The sequence below is a fragment of the Jaculus jaculus genome, chromosome 7 (assembly GCF_020740685.1).
Source record: "Jaculus jaculus isolate mJacJac1 chromosome 7, mJacJac1.mat.Y.cur, whole genome shotgun sequence".
Taxonomy (NCBI): Eukaryota; Metazoa; Chordata; class Mammalia; order Rodentia; family Dipodidae; genus Jaculus; species Jaculus jaculus.
In genome coordinates, this window is record NC_059108.1 from 88,894,974 (window position 1) to 88,918,134 (window position 23,161).

The following is a 23,161-nucleotide window of genomic DNA, read 5'->3' on the forward strand; positions in this document are numbered from 1 at the left end:
TGTGCTTTTTTTTTTTTTTTTCCCCAAGGTAGGATTTCGCTCTAACCGAGGCTGCCCTGGAATTCACTACATAGTCTCAGGGTGTCCTTGAACTCATGGCGATCCTCCTACCACTGCCTCCTGAGTTCTGGGATTAAGGGTGTGCGCCACCATGCACAGCTATTATGCTGTGTTCTAATTAAACATTATTGTGTGACTCGAGGGTATGAAGTAACGATATGAACAATTAAAACCATTTTTCTTTATTAAATATTAATTTTAAAGTATTTTAAAAGTTATATTATTTTCTGAAGGCAAATTGCCCCATTGTTCAATTGTAATTTTATATGTCTTTATTTACTTATTAAAGGGAGGGAGGGAGGGAGGGAGGGAAGGAGCGAGAATGGGCACACCAGGGCTTCTAGCCACTGCAGATGAACTCCAGATGCATGTGCCACCATGTGCATCTAGCTTACGTGGGACTTGGAGAATCAAACCTGGGTCCTTAGGCTTCGCAGGCATGCACCTTAACTGCTAAGCCATCTCTCCAGCCCTGTAATTTTATATTTAAAAGGACTGAATAATCCTTATCAAAACTTTGATCATAGTGTTTTTTAAATTACTTGTTTTATTATTCTTATTTATTAATTTCACACACACACATATGGAGAGAGGGAGAGAGAGAGAGAGAGAGAATAGATGTGCCAGGGCCTCAGCCATTGCAAACAAGCTTCAGATGCATGCACCACCATTTCCATCTGGCTTACTTGGGACCTGGAGAATTGAACCTGGGTCCTTAGGCTTTACAGGCAAGCTACTTAACCACTATGCCATCCCTCCAGCCCTGATCGTAGCATTTTTATTCCTGAGGTCTTTATTGTAACTGAACTTCACTTTAAAATGTTTTTCCCTTTTCATTTTACAATTTTTTAGTATCTTTGAATTTTTTTAAATTGAATTCTTTTTATAATCCCCTATAATGTGTATTGCTCCATTTCTTTGTGTGTTAGCCTTTTAGAACTGCTGTCACAGAATTGCTGGGAATGGGTAATTTATAATGACCTGAATTATATTAGTTTCTGTTCTACAGGCTGGAAGTATAAAACCCAAGTATCAGCCTCTGGAGAGGGCTTCCATGCAACATTACATGTTGGAAGGCAGCAAGGCAATAACAGACTGAACTCACTTTTGTAATGGCATCAAACCTAATGAAAGTTGGGCTGTCGTGGCCTTATAGCTTTCCTAGGAAGCAAATACAATGGCAGTTCAATTACAGTGTATACTTTGGAAGTAAAAGACCATAACAGATTGGATTACATTAAGTTTTTATTTTTAATTAGGATATTCTTTCTTTTCTGTGATATGTTTTGTGTTGTACTTGTGGTATCATTTGTAATTACAATATCATTTAAAAAATATTTTATTTATTTACTTATTTATTTGAGAAATGGAAGAAGAGAGAGCGAGGAAGAGGCAATTAGAGAGGGAGAGAAAGAGAATGGGTGTTCTAGTGCTTCCAACAACTGCAAAAGAACTCCAGGTGCATGTGCCACATTGTGAATCTAGCTTATGAGAGTACTGGCAAATCATACTTGGGTCCTTAGATTTTCCAGCAGCATCTTAACCAATAAGCCATCTCTCCAGCCTGCAATATAATTTTTTAAATGAATGATTCTGTTAAGAGTGTATCTCTGTTCTGATTTAAGATTGAAGATGTGTGAATATTTGTTGATAAACATATCATCTTATTTGAGACCTATTTGCCTTCTCATAGCTGCAGTTTCTTGGCTATTTTCTTTTACTGTTTCGTGACCTTTCTGTATAACCTATGGACATTAGATTGGAGATAGAAGGTCTGAAGACATCCCTGACACTCTCTACCCCATTTGTTTACCTATTTTAATTTTTATTTAGTTATTTATTTGAGAGAGACAGAGATAATGGGCATGCCAGGGCCTCCAGTCACTGCAAATGAACTCTAGACACATGTACCACCTTGTGCATCAGGTTAACATGGTCCCTGGGGAATCAAACCTGAGTCCTTTTGTTTTGCAAGCAAGCGCCTTAACTACTAAGCCATCTTTCCAGCCCTCTATGCCCCTTTTAGTTGAAGTTTTGTCCTTTGTGGGACTTTGAAGTTATGTTCTAATGATTCATGTTTTCTTTTGTGTATATACCAAGTCCATGGGATAATTCTTTTGGACCTATGTTTAACTATTTTGTTTAAAAAAATATTGGCCAGCCATGATGATACTTTTACCTTCTCCAAGGATTTTGGAATAGTACATGCTTCTGTTCAGCAAGGACTTTCTTGAGTATTTATTTTCTGGGCTACCTTCTGAACTCATTCTGAGACTATTTCCAACCTGTGTAACATTAGTGAAGTGCTCACATGACTTTATTGGCCCATGATCTTTTCCCAATATGCAGCAAAAATAAAAGCTGAATGAACCTGGCCAAAATTATCATCTTTTTGCTTTCCATCCTTTTCCTACTATAAAAATTAGTATGTGATATCCTTCTTCCTTTATTCCTTGGCTAATTTTTATTTTTTGTACATGTGGATATAGGATGAAATAAAAATAAGCTCTGTGCCATCTTTTTTACTTGGACTACCTTTTTTTTTTTTTTTTTTTTTTTATTTTTCATCGTAGGGTCTCACTCTAGCTCAGGCTGACCTGAAATTCACTATGTAGTCTCAGGGTGGTGTTGAATTCACGGCAATCCTCCTGCCTCTGCCTCCCATTTTTAAAAAATATTTTATTTTTATTTATTTGAGAGAGGGAAAGAGGCAGAGTGAGTGAGCGAGCAAGAGACAGAGAGAAAGAGGGAATGGGGCTCATCAGGGCTTCCAAAATGGGGTGCACCAGAGCTTCCAACAAACTGTCCAGCTGCATGGGCCACCTTTGCATCTGGCTTACGTGTGTACTAGAGAATCAAACCGAGGTCCTTTGGCTTTGCAGGCAAGCACCTTAACCACTAAGCCATCTCTCCAGCCTGCCATTTTTTTATTATTTGAAAAAGTTGTTCGACAGTCTTATATATACACATACATATACCATGTGTATATTTTTGTATTGCATTTTCATAATATATATACTCCTATTAGCACTTTTCTCTCTCTCCCCATCCCATTTAACTCCTACTTCTCTCCATGGCTAGCCCATGAAAGACGATGACTTACCCTCCCTTGAGCAACAAGTAACTTCCTTTTGCTTCTCAAGGAGTGGAAATTTATAGGCCTCTCCCCCATTCATGGTGGAATATTGACTATATATGTGTCCTATAATGTGCAAGTCTTGTGCAGGTAACCTCAGCTGCTATGAGTTCATGATTGAAATGGCCATGACATGACATTGTTAAGCCTTTTATTTTCAGATTGCTAGATTTTCAGAAGAGCTACCAAGAAAGTACAATATAAAGATCATCCAGTTTTCCTTATGTTTTTATTCATTACTGTTTATTTGTGCATGTGTTTGCTGTCCTGTCTCTACCCACTCCCACCCCGCCGCCCCTGCATGCCACAGTGTGCTTGTGGAGCCCAGAGGACAACCTTCAGGTTTGTCTTTGTCTGTCCACCTCATTTGAGACAGAAATTCTCTCTCTGGATTTTTGCTCTGGTAGTTCTTTGCTATGTTCACAATGAACTTCTGGGAAATTCTCCTGTTTCTGCCCCCATTTTGCCTTTAGTATCAGTGTACTGGGTCTTCTCACTTCAGTGGTGAATACTGTATTCAATGAGCCATCTCCCCTGACCTCCTTCTCTTTTTTTTAGCATCTTATACTATTATTTCACATTTGTTTCAAAAGAAAATTCAACATTTTGTTACCTAATTGTTAACTAAACTCTACTCACTTTACTTAGATTTCACTAATATTTTCCCAAGTCCTTTTTATGTTTTATGTCAACATTTCATATATATTTTATAGTTATACCTTCTTAGCCCACTGTGTCTTGTGACTTCTTCCAAATAATTTTGACAATTGTGATGAAAACTGTCAGATATTGTAAATAATGTCTCAATTTGGGCTTTTGTGAAGTTTTTCTCGTGTTTCAGTTGGGTCATGGGTTTGATGATGAGTACCACAGAAGTGTCTTAATTGTCATATCATCTCAGATGTACTTCACCAGTGTGTCTCCCTGCCAGTGTTACTAGCTCTGCCCACCTGGCCAAGGTGTGGTTCATGGCAAAGCTGACTATTCCCTTTCTCTTACTCTCCATTTGGCAGTGAATTACTGAGCTAAGTATAGCTTAAAATCGAGAAAGATATTAGGTCTGTGAAAACAAATAACCCAAACAACCTTAATGTACTTTTTATAAGGCTGAGGAGGGGGGAGTCTTCTATCAAGAAAGGATAGCAAAAGTGTGATGACACTTATCACCGCTTGGGATGCAGAAACAGAGAGATTACAAGTGCCAGGCCAGCCAGAACTACAGAGGCAGATTCCTTCACACCCTCAAACAACCAAAAATAAGTAGTTAAGTAAGTAAGTAAGTAAATAAATAAATAATATATTTCCCTCAATGTCATTATACCATCTCAGAGGCTTGTAAGTTAAAACTGAGAAGTCTTTGAGCTGTCTTCACTAATGCTGTGCATGTGTTAGGTGTGTCTTATAATAGCTTTAAAAATACACAGATTTTTGGGTATCATTTCTTTTTCTTTTTCTTTTAATTTTTTTTAAAATTTATTTATTTGAGAGCGACAGACACAGAGAGAAAGACAGATAGAGGGAGAGAGAGAGAATGGGCATGCCAGGGCTTCCAGCCTCTGCAAAGGAACTCCAGACGCGTGCGCCCCCTTATGCATCTGGCTAATGTGGGACCTGGGGAACCGAGCCTCGAACTGGGGTCCTTAGACTTCACAGGCAAGCGCTTAACCGCTAAGCCATCTCTCCAGCCCTATTTTTCTTTTTAAGATAGGATTACATGTCTGTCTATGTAATCAAACAATTTCTTAGTGTTGTTTCCATTCCTTTTCCCCAGTTTTTACACAATAGTTATATGCACATGTATATGAATATTTATAGGTATTTAAGTATGTAGCTGTATACATACCTCAGAAACACTACCTCTTCTATTCATGTTATTTCTGTAATATACCTGTCATATAGAAGTTAAATGCTATCCTTTTGAGGTACCCCTACAATTTCTGAAAGGTACTGTGTGTGGCAAAAAGAGAGTGAGAGAGAGAATGGGGCTAGAAAAATGGCTCATCAGTTAAAGGCACTTGCTTTCAAAGCCTGACAGCCTGGGTTCACTTCCCCAGTACCCATATAAAGCCAGATGCACAAAGGAGCACATGCATCGGGAGTTTGTTTGCAGTGGCAAGAGGCCCTGATGTGACCATTCTCCCCTGTCTTCTCTCTCTGCTTACAAGTAAATAATATATGTTTTTTTTTAAAGGGGGGGTGATATTGGGAAGTTGTTGAGTTTACTTCTCTTATAGTTTTATTTATTTATTTACTTACAAGGAGAGAGAGAGATCTCCAGGACCTCCAGCTACTGCAAATGAACTCCAGATGCATGTGCTACCCTGTGCATCTGGTTTTATATTTGGGTTGTGGGAAATTGAACCTGAGTCGTTAGGCCCTGTAGGCAAGTACCTTGGCCGCTAAGCCATCTCCCCAGCCCTTCTCTTCTAATTTTGACCTGGAGTATTCAGCAAAGGTCCATGTAAGAAATACCTTATTCCTCAGTGGTAGAGCCTCCAGTGCTGATGGCTACTAGGAAATCTTTAGATAGTAGGTGGGGCATTTTCCTGTAGGGCATCATGGGAGTCTGGCTGTATCCTCTCTGTTTCACCTTGCCCTGGTGAAGAAGTCAGTGGTTTTGCCATGCTGTTTTCTCCTCCCATTCAGTGCTCAAGACCTAAAGCAGAAAATTAACAGATTATAGACCTTCAAAACTGAGTCAAATATAATCCTTTTCTTTTTAGAAGTTGGTGATTTTAGGTATTTGTCATTGCAGTAGAAATATACACACATAACATAGCACAAGACAGAATAAGTACATAAATTAATTGTAATTCTTCATTATATGACATTTATCTCTGTATGGATTTGGTCATTTCTGTTAATGTGGGTTTATAGACATTCATTTAATAACTGACACTTTAGTCTTATACTATAATTTTTTCTTGTTCTTGTATTGGCCATTGGATGCTTTTCTAGATAACTCATATCCTTTTAATTTTGAATATTTTCTTGCATTTTAGTATTTGCAAGATGCTATACCCTCATGTAAGGAATCCTAATTTCTTTTATTGAAAATTGGTGGTAGAAACCAAGATCTGGCGGCAGGTGTGCCTATAGTTTGTACAGTGTGACTATTAATCCCATCCTGTAGACAGGGTTGGAGATATATGTCTGTACTAACAAAAATGCACATGATTTTATTTGTGTATCTCTGTCTATATCTATATTATGTTATGTCTATATCTGTATTATGTTCCTTAATTCTAATCCAGCATAACCCTATCATTCTGGCCTTCTTCCTTTGTTATTCCTAATTTCTTCCAATAGTGGGAATCCTAGTTACCACCAAATACCAACATTTAACTTATTTTTCAACTCTGGTATATGTTACAACTCTTTCAGAATCATTACCTATGCCCCATGAGAGACATTGCCAGTGAGAATGGGCTGTGTATAATTATTTAACGTGACTGTCCAAACTTGCTTAGGTTGGCTTCTTCCCTCTCTGAACATCCCTTTACATGAGCTCATATCATTTTTATAATGTGTTTATGTCCTTTTAAAATGTATTTATTTAAGAGAGAGAGAGAGGAGAGAAAGAGGGAGGGAGGAAGGGAGAGAAAGAAAGACACAGAGAGAGAATGGATGTGCCAGGGCCTGTAGCCACTGCAAATGAACTCTCCCTTGTGCATCTGGCTTTCGTGGGTACTGTGGAATTGAACCTTGGTCCTTAGGCTTCATAGGCAAGTGCCTTAACTTCTAAGCCATCTCTCTAGCCCTAGTTATATCCTTTTAATATGCTTTCTTAGGATTCATTGTCCTTATGATTGATTCTCTAGTGTCCTATATTATGGTTCACTGTTTGCTATAAAGTTTTGTGGATTTTGATAAATTTATCTAAATTAGTTATATCACCTAAGTATTCCTAGTACTTCCTCTAGTCAAAGTCATGGTAACTACTGATTCCTTCCCTAAACCTGTGGCATCCACAGACCTGTTTTCTATCCATAATGTTTGGATTTTTCTCTTTCTGAAAAGTCATATATGTGAAAATTTTAAATCTTTCAATCTTCTTTCTTTTACTCAGCAAAGTACCTTCATGTTGATATAGAAATTAATTCCTTGATTTTTTTCTGATTGATTAATAGTCTATTGAGTGGATGTATCACAATTTATCAGTTAATTTGTGTGAAGGATATGTTGGTTTGCATAATGTTGCATAAAGTAAGCCTACTGGCATCGTGTCCTAGTCATGTGCTACATCAGTGCTGTTTGTTAATAAGCAGCTACCAATCTGTCTTTGTGATGTGTCTTCCATCTCCTGTCCATTTGAGATACTCACCAGCCCTGTACTCTTGCCAGCATTTGGGATCATTGCTTTTTCTTTGTTGTTTCTTGTATGTGTATGTATGTATGTGTGTGTGTGTGAAATATATATATATATATCATTTATTTCATTTCATTTATTTATTTTTATTAGGGGGAGCAGATAAACAGAATGGGCATATCAGGGCCTTTCACCACTGTAACAAACTCCAGGCACATGTGCCAACTTGTGCATCTGGCTTTATGTGGGTACTGGGGAATTGAACCCAGGTTGTTAGGCTTTGCAGCCAAGTGCTTTAACTGCTTTGTTATCTCTCCAGTCCTGTTTCTTGCTTTTTGTGTCATCATTTCCACTACAAAAGAGGTATGTCAACATTTGAATTTACATTTCCCTAGAGACAGTTGATCTTGAACACCTTGTATGCATGTTTGCAGTTTGTAATCTTCTTTGATACAGTGTCTTCAAATATTTGATACCAGTTTTTAAAGTATAATTCTTTCTGATTGATTAAAAGAGTTTATTTATATTCTGGATATAAGTTCTTTATTAGAACTTTAGTTAGCAAATATTTTCTTCCAGTCTGACTTTTTTACAGTGTATATGTTTATGGTAGGTTCATGTGTGAGGGTACACATTTGTCTACAAGTATGTGGAGACCAGAGGACAACCTCAGATGTTATCAGATATGTTATCAACTTTTCTCTTCCTGCACCCTTTTTTTTGAGACAGGGTTTCTCATTGTCTGGGATCTTATCAGTTAGATTAGACTAGTTGGCCAGCAAGCCCTGGGGATCCACCACTCTCTGCCTCCCCAGTGCTGGTGTTATAATCACACCCAACAGTGGTTTCTGGAGATTGAACTCAGGCTTTCAACCTTACAAGACAAGCAGATTACCAAATAAGTTAGCCCCACTTTGAATCACTTAACAGAATCTTTAACAGAACAAAAAATTTAAGCTTTATTTAAGCCCAACTATTGTTTCATTTCTTTTTCTTTCATGGATTTTGTTTTGTGTTAATTCTACTCATTGCTAAATATAAAGTTTTTCTTGTGGGATTTATAAATTTTGTATTTGGTATGTAATTGTATGTATGAGTTATGTTTCTTATTGCTGTGACAAAAATACCTGATAAAAACCACTTAAGGGAGGATTTTTTTTTTTTTTTTTTGGTTGTTGTTTTTGCGTATGGTTTCATAGAATCTCAGTTCGTCATAGTGGGGAAGGCATGATTGATATCTTAATTCATGGCAATGAGAATGGCTTTTAAGCAGCTTTCACATAATGGCAAAAAACAGGAAGTAAAGGTGGCCCCAGAACTGGGGGACAGACTATAGCCTCCAAAGTACACCTCATGATGAGACTAAGTCTCCAAGTGTACTAAATTTCAGGCTATGTTTGAATAGATTTTGATGCTGCTTTTGCCTAGTCTTCTCTTGCTAACTTCTTACCCTACCTCACCTGTTTGAAATGGTAGTGTTTATTCTGTGCCACTGTATAATGGAATTATGTAACTTTGTTCTTTTAGTGGCTTACAGCGAAAAGAATGTTTTGAGTCTCTGTAATTATTACATACTTTTGAACACTGTTGAAAATTTTAAGACTATGGGAATTCTTGAACTTAGACTCAATGAATTTTACATTGTAATAGGCTATCAATCTTTAAGCACTAGGGGTAAGATGTTATAGTTTAGATCTATAGTGTCCCCCATAGGATGATGTTTTGAGCAATTGTTCCCTGGATAGTTATAGCTTGGGAGGCTGTGTAACAATTAGGAGTTGGGTCTCACTAGCAGAAAGAGGGCAGTAAGGGTAGAATTCAGTATAACTCAAATTTTGAGAACATAAGCAGAGATTAGATAGATTCTTTGTCATACAGTGACATACCTAGTTTCCAGTCAAATTCTCAAAAGAATCATTGTTCCCTGTTGAGATTAGCTTTCCCTGCATTTCTGTCAGAGTTCTTGTTTTCTGAATTCCTAGTGAATTACCCATGAAACACTGCTTATAGCATTGCAGAGTTGCAGAGTCACTGTAGAATGTCATTCTCCCCCCACCCCCCGCCAATTCCAAAAACCTTAGAGCCACACTGTCAGCTTTGCCACATCAATGATTCTACTTCTCTAACCCAGTTTTCAGTAATAGTTACTTTTGTATTTCTGTGTACATAATATCTCATGTAAACAACCTAAGCAAAGACTAAAACCATTTTGGCTAATGGTTTTTCAAGGGTATTAATCTATCAGTGATAGTAAGAAGGCATAGCAGGATGACTCAGTCCTTGGAGGTTGGGAGCACTTGGCAGAGGGTATTCATATTCCTGTTGTTGCAGTCAGGTTGCATTGCTGGTAGAAGTTACCCAACCAAGAGCATCTTATGGGGAAAAAAGTGGTTTATTTTGGCATACAGGCTCCAGGGGAAGCTCCACGATGGCAGGGGAGAATGATGGCATGAGTAGAGGGTAGATATCAACCCCTGGCCAACCTAAGGTGGACAATAGCAACAGGTAAGTGTGCCAAACACTGGCAAGGGGAAACTGGCTATAACACCCATAAGCCCGCCCCCAACAATACACTGCCTCCATGAGGTGTTAATTCCCAAATCTCCATCAGCTGGGAACCTGGCATTCAGAACACCTAAGTTTATGGGGGACACTGAATCAAACCATCACAGCTACAAACCAGTAAACAGGGTGTAAGAACCAGGGGTTAGAGAATAACCTTTAAAATCCTGTCTTTAGTGACCTGCATAAGCTAACTTAAGGCTCCTCAAAAGATTCCACAGCCTTCCCAAGCAGTGCCAGCAGCTGAGGAACAAACACTGAAAGCATGATTCTGTGTAGCAGACATTACAGTTTCAAATTATAACAATCTGTGTTCCATTTTGAATTAAGTTCTTTTTTAAGGAAGGTGTTGTAATAGGGTTGTGTGAAGGTTCGGGAAAGAGTCCTTGAACCCCAAGTTTGTGCCTGTTATTTAACCACAGAATTGGCAAACCAGACTGAGAAAGATAATTATTAAATTGTTACATTTATTGAGGGAAGTATAAAACGTAGGGAAGGAAAATTGGTATACCCACATGGCCTGAGAGCTCATGTGATGGGCTTGGAAGCAACATAAAAAAGGATTTAGAGAGGAAAGAAAAGAAAGAACAGGGAGCTTCTGCCATGTGGAGGGCAGGAGGGGGTAGAGAGCCCATGTGGGAGTAGAGTCAGGGGAAACTGGCCAGAATCTGGAAGTTCAGGAGTGAAGAACAGGCAGTCAATAGAGCTTTTCCCCTGGTAAGGGTCTATTTATAACCTTATTGTGGTGGGCTTCACCTTCAGGCTCGGGTGTGCCAGAGTAAGGGCTGACTGGTCTGGGATAGGGGCTGGATCAAGAAGATGCCAGCCATGATGACAAGTTTTGGAGCTGAGCTTAACCAACCACAATGCCAGAATGAGATTTAAATTATAGGAAAGGGGAGCTTCTGTCCAGGGACTGTGGTTGTTACAGAAAACCAGATATATGTAACTCTTTTAGGCAAGAGATAAGGTGAAGCCAGATTCTTCTCTGATCTCTAGCAAAGTGGAGACTTAAAGGATAGGCTCAAAGACATCTCTTGCTTTTACTTTTGGGATCCCAGTCCCCTAACTGCCGCAGTGTGATGTATATATATATATATATATTTTTTTTTTTTGTTGTTGTTGTTGTTCATTCATATATTGCCATTCATTTATCTTACTCCCATTATAAGGCTCATCATTTCTCCAGTAAATTTCTTTGTACTTCTGTTAAAAATAAGTTGGTCACATGCAAGTGGCTCATTTTGTTGACTTGGTTCTTTCATATATATATATATGTGTGTGTGTGTGTGTGTGTGTGTGTGTGTATGTGTGTTTGCATATCATCATTATCACACTAACTTGATTACTAATCATTATATATAACATTGGATTTCAGTACTTTCATCGTTTTTGTTATAAAATTTCATTGATTATCCTAGTTCGTTTGCCTTTCTAAACACATTTTAGAATCAATTTGTTCCCTTCTCCCCTCTCTTTTATTAAATTCAAAAAAACTTTTTTTCTCCCCCTTTCTACCTTGGCTTTTATCCCAAATTAGGAAGAATGGGAAAAGGGATGTTAAGGTAAAAATTCCTAATGTATGTGCACTAATGTATATTTGCATATGTATTTTTAAGCTTTGAGACTTTTGATATCTTTTTTGCAACCTCATAATTGGTTTTATTTTAAAAAATCACTATTTGTGACTTTGAAAAATAGCAATAAAAGCAAGTCAAAATTTTCTGATTAGCTGGTCAGTGATTATCAGTTTAAGGCTTTGAACTTTTCATCTCCTTGTTAAAGTAATAATACTTCACATTTCAAAGCCCAAAGACAATTTACAAATATTATATAGATATTTCATATATTTTGTTTTTATTAATTACTTAGGATCTACAAATTGGTTAACTTTACCTACCTTGCTATTTTCTTTATGGTTTTATAATTCTTTGAAACTAAAGTTTGAGCCAATTCAAAATAATTCCCAGAAGTCTGTTGATCTAAATCTTTAATTATCATGTGTCTATTCACAAAAATGTTTAACAGTATTTATGAAATTTATAAATATTCAGAACAATTTTTATTGGAAACTACAATAATCACCTGTTTATCTGATTTCATCTAAAATATGTATAACCTAAAGGCAAATAATTTGCGGTACCTGTAACTTCAGTCATCTCAGCACCTGGGAGATTTAGGAGGATCACTGTGAGTTCAAGGCTAGCCTGAGATTACTGAATTCCAGGTCAACCTAGGCTCGAGTAAGACCCTACCTTGGAAAAAAAAAAAAAAAAAAAGGTCATATTTATCCAGCCAAAAACTGATGGATAGATGCTGCTGGTGTTTAAATACTTTCGTAATGACCATAAATAACTGTGAGCATTCAAGCATACTTATAGATTTTTCAGTTGAGTAAAAAATAAGTGGTTACTTTCACAATTTTTGTAGAATAACCTTTTGCTAAGCAGTATCTTTGAACACTTGATTTATTTTGTAGAAAATGTATTACCAATGAGAGTATTTCTTTTTCTCAGAATGTAAGTTCATGCAGGTATTAGTAGCTTAAGATACACTTATATGTAATTCAGAATTACATGCCTTATTAATTATATTTCAGTATGTATAGAAGTAGCTTTTTGTTGGGCATATACTTTTTTCTGTTTAAGTTGCTATGTTTAAAATGTACCAGTTTAATAGTGAATGTAAGAATATAATCCAACTATGAAGCTTACACCAAACTTGTAGCATGTTTATCTATTGCCTTTATTTCAATTACTATCATTTTGTGATAAATATTAAGTCACAGGCATGCAGAAATTGTTGGTAGGTTTCAGAAAACAGTATATACAAGCCTTGTAGTACAATTTTAAAATAATTGAGGTTATTTTCAAAATCTCTATAATTTCATTGCTATCCCTTGCCTTTTTATTTTAAATTTACCTAGTTTATTTGATGCCTAAATCATATTTTCTAAGATATATCATTTAGGCCTTCTTTCTTTACCATTAGTATATTTACTTATTTCATCAATATTAGCAAGCATTTCAACCAGCACAGTCATTTATTAGGAGGACAGTTTATTTTCTTTGTCTTTTAATTAGATACTTCAATATATTATGGAAAAAGAAACAACTCTCACCTAAAATTAGGTTCCCATTTTGGTCAGTCTTTCTGTATAGTCTTATTTTGGGCGGGGGGGGGGGGACAGGTAGCAGCAATAGATTTTCCAGTTAAATATAGCATAATTATTTGTCATTGCTTTTGAGGGAACATAGTTAAACTTTGTAATAAAAATATGTGCCTTGTCTTACTTGTGGTGGTGTCCCCAAAAGGAGAAGAAATATAATTTCTTATAAGAATTGAAAGTCCAGGAATAAATATAATGATGAGAAAGAATTTTTCTATCACTAGGGAACTTTCTTCATCTAAGCACATATGAACAATTGATCCTTGTAGTCATATATAGCAGTAAACATTAATAACTTAACAGTCTGAAGTCAGAGCCGAAGATAGAGAGCATTATTGAAAGATGGAGTCGAGCAGGTGCCACTTTAATATGTTCAGTGTCATGGTTGACTCTAAAGACTAGTCGAATGAAATTACTTGAGGTTCTAAAGATTTAAAAAGCGAACTCATTTTGCTGCACTAAGGAAATGCTACTGATCAGGCTTTCTGTGTCCCTTTTTTCTAGGCTAGAAAATATTAACCCTGAAGAAAATGACATGGTAAGCCATTCTCTGAGGAGATTTCTTGATGTCAGTCTTATATCTTAGAGGCTTAAGTTCAATTGAGTGGGTTTCAAGAACTAAGATGTGGGAAAAAGAAGAATTGACACACTAATAATGTACATCTTTGCTGCAATATGAAAATTCAATAACTTCACTCAGTCAATTTACAATTCACATGTGCCTATTAATTAAAACCCTATATTAAATAAAATATATTAAAACCTCATGTCTGACTAACATATAATGGTGTTGGTAGACATTACAGGAATTACTGAACAGAATAAACAATGCAGACACAGGGAGAGCTATTCAGAAGAATGGAGCTATAATTGTGGATAGAATCTACAAGACCAAGGAATGTAAAAAGAGAATAACTGCAGAAGAAATGAATGCCGTGATTGAAGAACGGGATGCTGCTTTGTCTCAGGTAACTGCTTGTAACCATGCAAGCATGTACTTAATGTTTTCCCCACTTCTTAAAGCATCGAAAACATAACTTTTGCTCACATTCTCTTTTTCCCTGTTTTTAGATATTTTTGTTGTTATACAAAAAAAATTGGCTTCCCTGTGACATTTTCATACCTATAATTATACTTTGTATTACTTGCTCCCTACCTAGATATTCTTAATTTCTTAGTTTTTGGTGTGTACTCAGTACTATAGTGAGTTCATATATTAAACTATTTTCACTTTATCTCACTTTAAAACTGTTCTTTCTCTTTATAAAATTTAATGCATAAAAAGCAAAACTTGTTTATAAAATATTAACTTATTACTAAAATGTAATTATATTCCTTAACATAATCATTTCTATAGGGAGTACTTATTTGATTTGCAGCTTTTTAATTTTTTTTTTTTTTTTTTTATGGAAGAAGGGATGTTTATTGAAGCTTACAGATCCAGGGAAAGTTCCATAAATGGCAGAAGCTGGCCTGCCTTCACAGGTCCAAGCAGAGAGAAAGAAAGAAGCATAAGCCTAAAAGCCAAAAGCCAAAAGCACACTTCAGGAACTCCAGCTAGGCACACTTTGCATATCTTTAGATTGAAACCTGAAACCCACCACCACACCTTAAGATCCACCCAGAAACACTGCCTCCAGCCAGGTGGCTGCAGATGCAAACTACAAACAAACAACTGAATATATTGGGGGCTGTCTATTCAAACCACCACCGTCTCACATTAGCCCAGGCTGACCTGGAAGCCACTCAGTAGTCTCTGGGTGGCCTTGAACTCACGCAACCCTCCTACACCTCTGCCTCCTTAATGCTGGGATTAAAGACATGCACCACCATGCCTGGCTCAGTCCATTACTTTTAAGCTCAACCTTGCTCAAGTTCATAGGGCTTGGGCAGAAGAACACAGCCAGCCCTCATGCCATAGTTCAGTCCCAACAAAGTCCTCTGCTGTCTCTCCTTCCCCTTGGAAGTTCACAAGCCAAGCCTTCACAGTCTATAATTCTGTCTGCATTTAGCATTTTCAAAGTCATGAGAATATTCCATATAATTTGCCTTACCACTCTGTAAGGCTTCTGCAGTCCTCAGTTAGCCCACATTCCTCTAGCATACAAGTTCCAAAAGATCAAATCCCACATGGTCAGGTGTTTCACAGCAACAGCACGAGCAGAGGCCAGCAGCAGGAAGCATGCCAACACTGGCAAGAGAAGCTGGCTGTAATGCCTATAAGCCCACCTTTAACACCTCCAGGAGGCTTTAATTCCAAAATTGCCATCAGCTGGGGAACCTAGCATTCTGAACACGAGTTTATGGCAGACACCTAATTCAAATCATTATGCATGGGTCCAGGGGAATTGAACCCTGGGCCATAAGGCTTTGCAAGCAAGCACCTTTAACAACGTAGCCATATCTCCAGCCCAATTTTTTTCTTGAAGATAGGGTCTTACTATAGAACAGGTTAGCCTAGAACTCATGGAGATCCTCCTAACTTTGCCTCCTGCATGCTCAGATGAAAGGTGGGAATGTACTTTTTAAAGTATGTGTGTGTGTGTGTGTGTGTGTTTGTGTGTGTGTGTGTGTGTGTGTGCGCGTGCGCACACACACATATGTGTGTTTGAGACACAGAGAAAGAAAGACGCAGATGGCCACTGCACCAAAACTCCAGACACATGTGCCACCTTGTGTGTCTGGCTTATGTGGGTCCTGGGAAATCAAACCAAATCAGTACTTTGGCTTTGCAGGCAAGGGCCTTCACCACTAAGCCATCTATCCAGCCCAAGGGAATGTACTTTTTTTTGTCATAGATTTACCAGCATCCTATGACTTTCTTGAATGAATTTAGGAGCATATAAATGGGAAATTCAAGAATGGTGAGGTTGCTCAGTATGCATACACCTGTCACAGGCTCTTCTTTTCCCTGAATGCCTCTAGTGTATAAGTTATGGGATCTAAAGTTTAAAAGGTGATGGGGGAGTTGGAAAGATGGCTTAGCAGTTAAGGCACTTGCTTACAAAGCCAAAGGACCCAGATTTGATTCCACAGCACCCACATAAGTCAGATTCACAAAGTGGCACATGCATCTGGAGTTCATTTGCATCTGCTGGAAGTTCTGACAGCCCATATTCTCTCTCTCAAATAACTAATTTTTTTTTAAAGGTGATGGGGGTGTGGCTCTGTGGTAGAGTGCTTGCCTAGTGTGCTTAAGGCTCCAGCTTCAATCCTTAGCAACACAAAAACAAAAAATAAAACTAGAAATGCAGTTCTTGCTCAGTGGTAGTTTTTTTTTTTTAATTTTTATTAACATTTTCCATGATTATAAAATATATCCCATGGTAATTCCCTCCCTCCTCACCCCCACACTTTCCCATTTGAAATTCCATTCTCCATCATATTACCTCCCTATTACTGTTTTATTACCAGCTACTAAGTCAGTGCCTTTTGGGTCAGATTACTAGCATATTATTTTTCTAAGCATAGTTTTATGCTTTCCTGCTTAACTCAAATATTATCTCTTCCCTGAGGCTCTGGATCTACTACACTCCTCTGCAATTATGGCTGTATTCTCTTCCACACCAGTTGCACACTGGGCTTGGATGCTAATTTGTCATTGGTGCTTTTTGATCTTTGTCCCATTTTCTTTCCTGAACATTTGCCACTTTGGAACTCATCTATCAGTCCAACTACTGAGTTCTCACTGTTGTTGCAGTTGTATATATAGAGCAGTGTTGTTTACCCTGCTTCTAAAGATTTTATATCTGTCTCTTTCATCAACCTACTACATACATTATTTCTGGTAACTGAAATATATGTGTAGATGATGCTTTTGATTTATTAACTCTCTTATTTCCTAGAGTTTCTCTCTAATCTTAAGTGCCACTTGCCACTTTTGCCGTCTGCTCGATAGGCCTGTCCTGCTCTTGATCATTGACAGTTTCAGCTTTAGCATCCCCTTGCTGCCCTCCACCTTTGTAGCTGATTCACTTCAGAACTTTCATGCCAGAAATTTTCAACTCCACTAGCACCTGTTTCTGTGAATCTGACTTTTTTCTGTCTCTCAAATTGTGTTCATTTTTCTCCTTATGTAAAATAGATCATTGCCCACCATCATTTTTCTGATTTCATCCCACCTGCCAGGTAAACTCAAAGCCTACTAATCTTTTTGCATATTTTGCACTTTTCACAAATTTACATGGCAAAGGGTAGCAGGTATCTTCTTGTTGCTGAGATGAAACACCCCACCAAAAGCAGCATCTGGAAGGACAGGGTGTGTTTTAGCTTATAGTCTCAGTGGGAAGTTTCATGCAGGCAAAGCATGGTAGAGCAGAGGCTGGACATCACATACTGTCACATCAGCTGAAAGGAATCAGCAAGAGCAAGTTAGTGAACACTCACTAGGGCTGGGCTCATTACCTTCAATATCTGCCCCCCAGTGACACATCTCCTTGGCAAGGCTCGACCTCTGAAAATCTCTACCACCTGGAGATTGAGAATGAGGCTTAATCACAAACATGAGACTGTAGGGGCATTTCACCTTCAGACTACCACACAGGGGAATGTAAATCATACTTGCAAACAATATACTTAAACTCATGGGCACTGCTTGCAGGTAGGCCGCCCTTATTGTTGCCTTGCAATCTCCATACACTACAAGAGTCCCCTCTAAAGAACTTTCTCCCTAAATACACCTCTCAATTGCAATTAAAAAGAGAACTTATGGGGCTGGAGACATGGCTTAGCAGTTAAGCGCTTGCCTGTGAAGCCTAAGGACCCCAGTTCGAGGCTCAGTTCCCCAGGGCCCACGTAAGCCAGATACACAAGGGGGCACATGCTTAGTGGTTAAGCACTTGCCTGTGAAGCTTAAGGACCCCGGTTTGAGGCTCAATTCCCCAGGACCCACGTTTGCCAGATACACAAGGGGGCACATGCGTCTGGAGAGAAAGACAGATAGAGGGAAAGAGAGAGAATGGGCGCGCCAGGGCTTCCAGCCTCTGCAAACGAACTCCAGGTTTCCTTATTAGTTCAGTTACTATCTGTCCAGTGTGTGCTCTCTGTAGAGGACAGGTGGAAGTCTTAGATTACCTGTAATTCACCCTTATACTTTGGGTGAGGCCTTCAAAACTGAGAGCCGAGTACTGTAAGGGACCTGCTTCTGGAAGATCCTATATTTATGCTTGGCTCTTCTGCAAGATGGCACAGCACTATTCTTCAAATTGTGTCCAGCCAGTCCTACATAGCTGCAAAAACATGCATTGGTTGTGTATCCCCCAGCATATGCTCTCAGCCCGAGACAAGCCTGATTTTTCCTCCATTTCCATAAATAGAACCTGAAAACAATCTCAGGGTGGGGGGAAAAAAAAACTTGTAGACCTTAAATCATTTTTCTCCACTTAGGCCCTGCTTAAGATCTTAAGCCCTCATGTTATCATTGTAACAAGTGTCCAAAAAAAAAAAAAAAACCGTTTTGCGTTTCTTCTGACTCTCTTTTCTTGGCTGAAGTGCTGGCCTGCCGTAGTAAATCTATCCTACCTAAATGGGAAGTCTGATATTTGTCTTCTGGCTAGAATTGGAAAAGATCCTTAAATTGTAAAACAGACAGGTGTTATTAAGTCTCTGTTTCCTACCAAGTGTTTTCCATGTCAAATGTGAACATGATTAGTTCAGAAAAGGTTTGAAAAGAAACATGGGCTTTCTTTTACCTTTGTATATTCTAGCTTTTCACTTCTTGCTAGTATAATAGGGCGGAATGAGTGTCATAACTTTCTGTGATCTGAATACTAAACAAGGGACTTTAACTCACCAATACTTTCTAGGAGTAAATAATTTTAAGAATTTAAGTTTAATATCAACTCTTCTCTGCACTTTTAAAATTATTTTTGTTGATGTTGAAATATTTCTTAAGAATTGATATGCCTCTAAGCAGAATATAGTAACACATTTTTGATAATTTAGGGACTTCTTGTTTTGTCCAGTGCCGTAACAAACACTGTGGAACTACAGGCCCTTTGTGTCAAGAGTGGACAGATACAAAAAGTGTGGGCAAACCAAGGAATGATCCTCACGGGGCAATTAAAGCAAGAAACTCAGATCAAATGTTCACTATTCCAATTCTTCCTTCTCTGCAGGCTGCAAATCTACACTAAGTATCAAGCTTTAGTTCCAGCAAATGCAGTCCAGAAATAAATTTAAAAAAAGCTTGTAGGAAGGCAGCTGAGCAACATCTGGATAGTACCTTGTACTGTAGCTTTCTCATTCTTTCTTGGCTTAAAGTGTGGTCTTCCCTCTGCATAGAGTATATTTTCTCTTGTTAGTTCTCTACTTGCCTTCTGTTTGATAACTAAACTCAATATCCTCTGTCCATGAAGATCCCTCTCATAAACATTATTGATAACTATTCTTAAGTGCTGGGATAGGATATGAGGTTGTCATAATGCATTATGATCAACTGAGTCTTTAGCTACCATCCATACTGTCATGAACTAACAAGGAACTGATTTTACTTATCTGTGTCTGCATAGTCCCTAAGACAGGGCTAAATATGTATCTATTGTATTTTTGGCGGGGGGGGGGGTGGTTTGAAGTAGTGTCTAGGTCTATTCCAGGCTGAACTCAAATTCACTATGTAGTCTCAGGCTAGCCTCAAACTCACAGAGATTCTTATACTTTGGCCTCCCAAGTACTGGGATTACATGTACCACCATGTCTGGCTGAATTAATGAACTAATGATCTTATTAGCCTTATTGAGCTAATAAAGAAGTCATTTTATTAAAATAAAAAAGCTTGTGAAATATTCATTCACTCAACATTTTGTTGAGTACGTAATATGTGTTTTACTTTGGGAACCCAATGATAGTCCAGTTATTATCATTCAGTGATGGATGGTTTTGATTCTTGTAGGACATACTATTTTATATAAAGTAATAGGTATTGCACTAGCAAATTACTTTCAGAAAGTGATATGATGAAAATTAAAATGTAATGAAGAGTGACTGCATTTGATGGTAGAATGAATAGAGGGATCCTGGCAAGACTCTGTTAAAGCGCAAAAGATGAACTAAGATTTGAAAACAAAAGAGAGCCCAACCTTGAAAAGGGCAGTTGAGAGAACATTCTGTCAGAAAGAGGAGATCAGTGTTGCTGTGTGAGAGAGAACAAATGTGGTGCATTTAAATTGTTGATGCAAATGTATCAATTTTATATTCTACTGAAGCATAGTAATGAAAGATGATAGAGACTTGTGATGAGACAGAAGTCATAGCCTGTGGATGAATCTGTGTGGTCATGTAGCAGCAGAAATATAGTCCTGTAGCAACAGAAATTATTTCTAAATGAAGAGTATATTCAAAGAGAAAAGGTTGGTTTAGTCACCATGGGATGAAAACTGAGAGTTGTTTTCTTAGAGGAGTGAGTATAGATCTACACAGGTGAACACATTTGGGAAATATTTTGAAAGCTCAGTAAATAGGCTATTCAGGGTAGACTGCATTTGAGTAGAAGGGTAAAAGGGAAAGACTTGTAGTTGATCCCTATAATTGGGCTCAAATACTCTGTAGATATTTGCTGTGTTGTGAAGAAAGATTTATTTTTGGCAGAGGAATAAGCATTTAATAAAAATTTAAATTCTGTCTTAGTAGTAGCGTATTTGAGATGATTCTTTAAAATCCAGGTGGCAATGCTGAGCAGATACTTGGCTATTAAGTCATCAGGATATAGTTAATTAAATGTGTGGTATGCATAAAACTAGAAAATCATCAAGAATGAATAGAGCCCAGTACCAAACTCTATATATACCATCACTTACCATTTGAACAGAGTAGGTAGAATTAGAATCAAATGTAGAATGAAGTCAAAGGAAATTGAAGGGAATGTAACAGAAAACAAATAAATACAGAGCTTCCAACCAAATCTGAAATGAAAATTCCTTTGAGAGGGTGAAGGGCTAAAGCAACATGAAGAGAAATTAGGTCATGTGGATGCACATGGCATGGTTTGATAGGAAAATGGAAAATGAGAAAGGATGGACAGTAATTTTTTTTTTGCTTCATTTCTTTAGAGTGGAAGTAGAAAATTGGTATTAAATAGGAAGAGGATTTATGTGATTTCATAGGAAGGGTGTTCTTTCTTTTCCTTCAGTTTTTCACATAGGTCTAAGCTTTTGGTAATTTTGCATATGTATTAATCCCTGTAAGTCATTTAGTTAGATAATAGTTCTGTATTTCAGAATATTAGCTCTACATATAGTCTTGCTATTTTAAAAGGCTAACATATCAGAATCTAAAGTTATTTCCCCAATAATTATTATTCACCAGTGTTATAAGCATAACTTTAAAAGTATAATAACTTATATTAAGTACATACTACAACTTTTCAAATGCTCTTACTATAATAAACTTGTTTTGCTTTCCAGAATAGGCTCTGTTCTGTACCATGACATGAATCTGGCATGATTGCCAGAAATGTAAATTTGAGCCAGGGACTCATTATGAACATATTTTTATTCTAAGTACTCAAGAATATAAACTATATACTATAAACTATATACACTATAAACTTTTTGTGAAAAAGTATTTAAATTTTTAAAATTTTATTTGAAAAAGAGGCATATAGGAAGAGAAAGAGAGAGAGAGAATGGGCACCCTAGGGCCTCTAGCCACTGCAAACGAGCTCCAGGCACATGTGCTACCTTCTACATCTGGCTTACATGAGTATTGGGAATGGAACTTTGGTCCTTGGACTTTGCAGGCAAGCGCCTTTACCACTAAGCCACCTCTCCAGCGCTATTTTTTAAGTTCTTTAAAAAATATTTTATTTATCTATTACAGAGAGAGGGGGGGGGAGGGAGGGAGGGAGGGGGAGGGAGGGAGGGAGAAATAGAGAATGGGTACACCAGGGCCTCTAGCCCCACTGCATGTGCCCTTTTTGCTCTTCTGGCTTTACATGAATACTGGGAAATTGAGCCCAGGTCATTAGGTTTAGTAGGTAAGTGCCTTAACTGCTGAGCCATCTCTTTCCATTCCCAGAAAAATATTTTTATTACAAAGATAGGATTTTGTAAAGGATACTGAAAATTTGTAATAGGAATCTTAGAAAAGTACTTGATAGTTTTATGAGCTCATCTGCTCACAAAATTCAAGTTGTACAATTTCATTTATCCAGTATCTTTGCCTAAGGAAGACTTGCAGTTAACATCTTAATGGACTGTATTTATGCTTGTTATCTTTAGGAACACAAATGAATTTAACCACATAAAATTTGGTTAACCAGTGAAAAATGACTCATGGACTTCTACAAACATTTCAGGAAATAATGTAAATCAGATCCAGTGAAGTACTTGTCTTTAGTCCTAAATGTTGGATTCCTTAACATAAACCTTGCACTCTCAGCACTGTATAGCAGGTCTTTACTCTTTTGCAAATGACTCTGTGGCTATTCTTGTACATTTGCATACAGGTTTGTTTGATTAATTGCTACTTGACTCATCTATCATAATACTAAGCTCTGGGATCACAAAAGATCAGACTCTCAAACCTCTTCCTGGAATTAATTTAAATATTTAATGTCAAAAACCATGAAAAGGTTCAGAAAGAAATGGTTTTGATTGTTACTAATTCAGTATTATAATCCCTTGGAAAACTCCAAAGCTACATTTTAATTTATTATTATAATTTAGCTAAGTATAATAAAAATTATAAAGTAATTAAAAGGTTAAACTACAGTGAAAAGTACTTTCAAATTTTATTTTGTTTAGAAACTTTTGGTAAGTATATAAGTCATAAACATATAAAATTTCAGAGTGTTTCTGTTATTTTGTTTTATCACTGAATATTCAAAAGCACTTTTCAGTGTTATTGTTTACTTTATTCAAAATTGTGATTTCAGAGAAAGTTAATGCCGAAAAGTGAAATGTATAAACATTAAACAGGCAATTTTTTG

General features: G+C 37.4%; 1 protein-coding gene across 9 annotated transcripts in view; it reads left to right on the forward strand.

The window, feature by feature from the left end:
- Mipol1 (mirror-image polydactyly 1) overlaps nucleotides 1–23,161 on the forward strand; it is a 378,948-nt gene that overhangs the window by 153,052 nt on the left and 202,735 nt on the right. For all 9 annotated transcript variants that reach the window (XM_045155139.1, XM_045155144.1, XM_045155143.1 and 6 more), the window contains 2 exons: nucleotides 13,741–13,774; nucleotides 14,034–14,204. In XM_045155139.1, coding sequence (XP_045011074.1) covers nucleotides 13,741–13,774; nucleotides 14,034–14,204 — 205 coding nt within the window. The remainder of the gene's footprint in view (nucleotides 1–13,740; nucleotides 13,775–14,033; nucleotides 14,205–23,161) is intronic.